This window comes from Juglans regia, chromosome 11 (assembly GCF_001411555.2).
Source record: "Juglans regia cultivar Chandler chromosome 11, Walnut 2.0, whole genome shotgun sequence".
NCBI lineage: Eukaryota > Viridiplantae > Streptophyta > Magnoliopsida > Fagales > Juglandaceae > Juglans > Juglans regia.
In genome coordinates, this window is record NC_049911.1 from 7,165,979 (window position 1) to 7,169,025 (window position 3,047).

Sequence of the window (3,047 nt, forward strand, 5' to 3'; positions counted from 1 at the left end):
ATATTTCAACAAAATGCGACGGGGAGATTGCTTTTACCTGACGAAGGGATCTGATGGTGAAATGGAGGAGTTGGGCGTGTCCTATTTTCTCCTGCAAGCCGCTCCAATCTGGTTTGGCCTTTCGAGTATTTCTCCTATTTTCTCATGCAAGCCGCTTCAACTAACTTGGACGTGGTCTGGATTTCTTCTACAGTAATCTCTGGTCTGGTCGAGTATGTCTCCTCTCCTATGCCTTTCGTGATTTGTTTTGTTTTTTTTAATATAATAAGACCCACGTTAGCCATCGGTACACAATTGGTTCACAAAAATGCTTGTACCTATTTGAACTGATTTTTTAATCCTTTCCTTGACTTTAGCTTGTATACTTTCCTTTTTACCCTTCAATTAGTCGTGCAATCCCATCAATTATGGGCCTTTCAATTACTCTTGTAATCCCATCAATTATGGGTGCACTTGTATATATACAAAGTGCGATGATGTAATCAAGCATTAAAGTGAATAAAATATTTTTCTTCCTCCACTTTATCTTCTTGCATAGTGGATCGTGCTATTGATGTAGAAAATGAGCAAAACATGTATTTCTTACGAATTGTCCTCAAAAACTCAAATATACTTTTCAACATGATCTTATTTACTTGATTTTTCTTGTCTTTATTTCTTTAATTTCTTCGCTTGACGTCCAGAGCATCATGCGTGTAATTTCAGCACCCGGTGGAATTCCAAACTAGACAGAAGCCTCCAACTCCAATGAAACAATATGAATCTTAAAACTTTCCTCTGTTTCCTTTGCCTCTTTATCTCACTATGTCACTCCTTCGCGGCCCCGACCTTGCTATTTCAGGCATGTCATGCAACCCACTTTCTTTCTCTTTTTGTATTTTCTATATACATTCATGCATCATAATAATTGTTTACAATGGTATGGTATGATAGGGGTTCAATTGGGAATCAAGTAATAAAGGAGGATGGTACAATTCATTGAAGAACTCTGTTCCTGATTTAGCTAATGCTAAAATCACTCATGTCTGGCTTCCTCCTCCCTCTCAATCTGCTGCTCCCCAGGGTATCTCCAATTTCTTGTTCTTGCCAAGTTCATTTCATAACTGGTCAGACTTTGGCCTCACTTTTTTGGCCCAAGTTTATTTGATCACATATTGTTACAAATGATGCCATGTTTAGTTGTCTCAATCTGTTTTTCTAGCTTGAAAATAGAGTATGTGGTCTGAATTTGGGTTGGCAGTTGGGTTAATTGCTTTTGGGTTGGCCTACTTGAAGGTTTTCCAAGGTGCTTTGTGACTTATATCTGATTCTCATGGAAGTATGATTGTTCAAGTAACATGCAAAGAAAAACAACGTGCATATAAATAAGATGTTGAGATACTGACAACCAAAAATTAAATGTTTTTTTTTTTTTTATCATCTATATTATCCTATGCTTGGTTTTTTTACAATAGAGTAGCTTAGAGATGCTCAATCTAAACTCGTTATATTCTAGGATACTTGCCGGGAAGGCTATATGATCTTGATGCCTCAAAATATGGATCTAAGGATGAACTGAAAGTACTCATTGCAGCTCTACATGAGAAGGGGATTAAAGTCGTTGCTGACATAGTGATAAATCATAGAACTGCTGAGAAGCAAGATGGAAGAGGAATTTGGAGCATCTTTGAAGGTGGGACTCCAGATGCACGTCTTGATTGGGGTCCATCCTTCATTTGCAAGGATGACATAGCCTATTCGGATGGTACTGGGAATCCTGACAGTGGAGAGGGCTATGACCCTGCACCTGACATTGATCATCGTAATCCACAGGTACAGAAAGAGTTGTCAGAATGGATGAATTGGCTTAAGACTGAGATTGGATATGATGGGTGGCGATTTGATTTTGTGAAGGGCTATGACCCTAGTATTATAAAACATTATATGGAACAAACCAAGCCAGATTTTGCAGTAGGGGAAAACTGGAATTCTCTTGCTTATGGAGATGATGGGAAACCTAACCCCAACCAGGATGCACATCGTGGTGCTCTAGCTAAATGGGTTGGGTCTGCAGGTGGGGCTGTCACTGCATTTGATTTCACAACGAAAGGGATTCTGCAAGCAGCTGTGGAAGGGGAGTTATGGAGGTTAAAGGACTCCAACGGAAAGCCACCAGGATTGATTGGAATAAAGCCAAAAAGTGCTGTGACATTTATTGACAATCATGACACAGGGTCTACTCAACATATTTGGCCATTCCCCTCTAATAAAGTCATGCAGGGATATGCTTACATTCTAACTCATCCTGGCACCCCAACCATTGTAATTTCCATCTTATTTATTCATATAATTCTTTGTTTTGAAGATGGCTAATAATTCATCATGGTATCATACCATGATGACTAATAATTCGTATAAAGTACTAAAAGAAATTGTTTTATGCTTTGCAGTTCTTTGATCATTTCTTTGATTGGGGTTTAAAGGAGGAAATAAGCAAATTGACAGCAATTAGGTCGAGGAATGGGATCAATACCAGAAGCATTGTGAGCATACTAGCATCTGATGGTGATTTATATGTAGCTAGGATTGATGACAAGATCATCATGAAGATTGGACCAAAGATGGATCTTGGAAACCTCATTCCCTCAAACTTTCAAGTTTCTACCTCGGGCAAAGATTACGCTGTGTGGGAGAAAAAGTGAAGAATAGAAATGATTTTGTGCTGAAGCAATGTCATAATACCCTGTTACTAATACTTTAATGTAGAATAAAGTTTGGCCGCCCTCGAGCTGCTCAATCTAAGCCCTTAAGGGGTGACCATTATCGTCCACCCACATAGAATTGTTGCAAATTCAATGAATATTGTTAGTAAAGATGTTGTGAAATGTTATGCAAAACACACACACCAACAATGACAAATAAAGTAAATGCAACACAATTAAGAAAACGACGCAAAATATACGTGGTTCGGCAAATTGCCTATGTCCACAGAGCTGGAGAAATCTTACTAACCAGGTGAGATTACAATCACTCAATCTCAACTCACACTCTATAGGGCTTTTTGCTCT

At 38.6% G+C, this 3,047-nt stretch overlaps 1 protein-coding gene across 1 annotated transcript; it reads left to right on the forward strand.

The window, feature by feature from the left end:
* The first annotated feature begins 658 nt into the window (after positions 1 to 658).
* Positions 659 to 2,798, forward strand: LOC118343646 (alpha-amylase-like). The gene is made up of 4 exons (XM_035695559.1): positions 659 to 841; positions 934 to 1,063; positions 1,496 to 2,301; positions 2,430 to 2,798. The coding sequence occupies exons 1-4, from the start codon at positions 758 to 760 to the stop codon at positions 2,679 to 2,681; spliced, it is 1,272 nt and encodes a 423-aa protein (XP_035551452.1). The 5' UTR covers positions 659 to 757; the 3' UTR covers positions 2,682 to 2,798.
* The last annotated feature ends 249 nt before the right edge of the window (positions 2,799 to 3,047 follow it).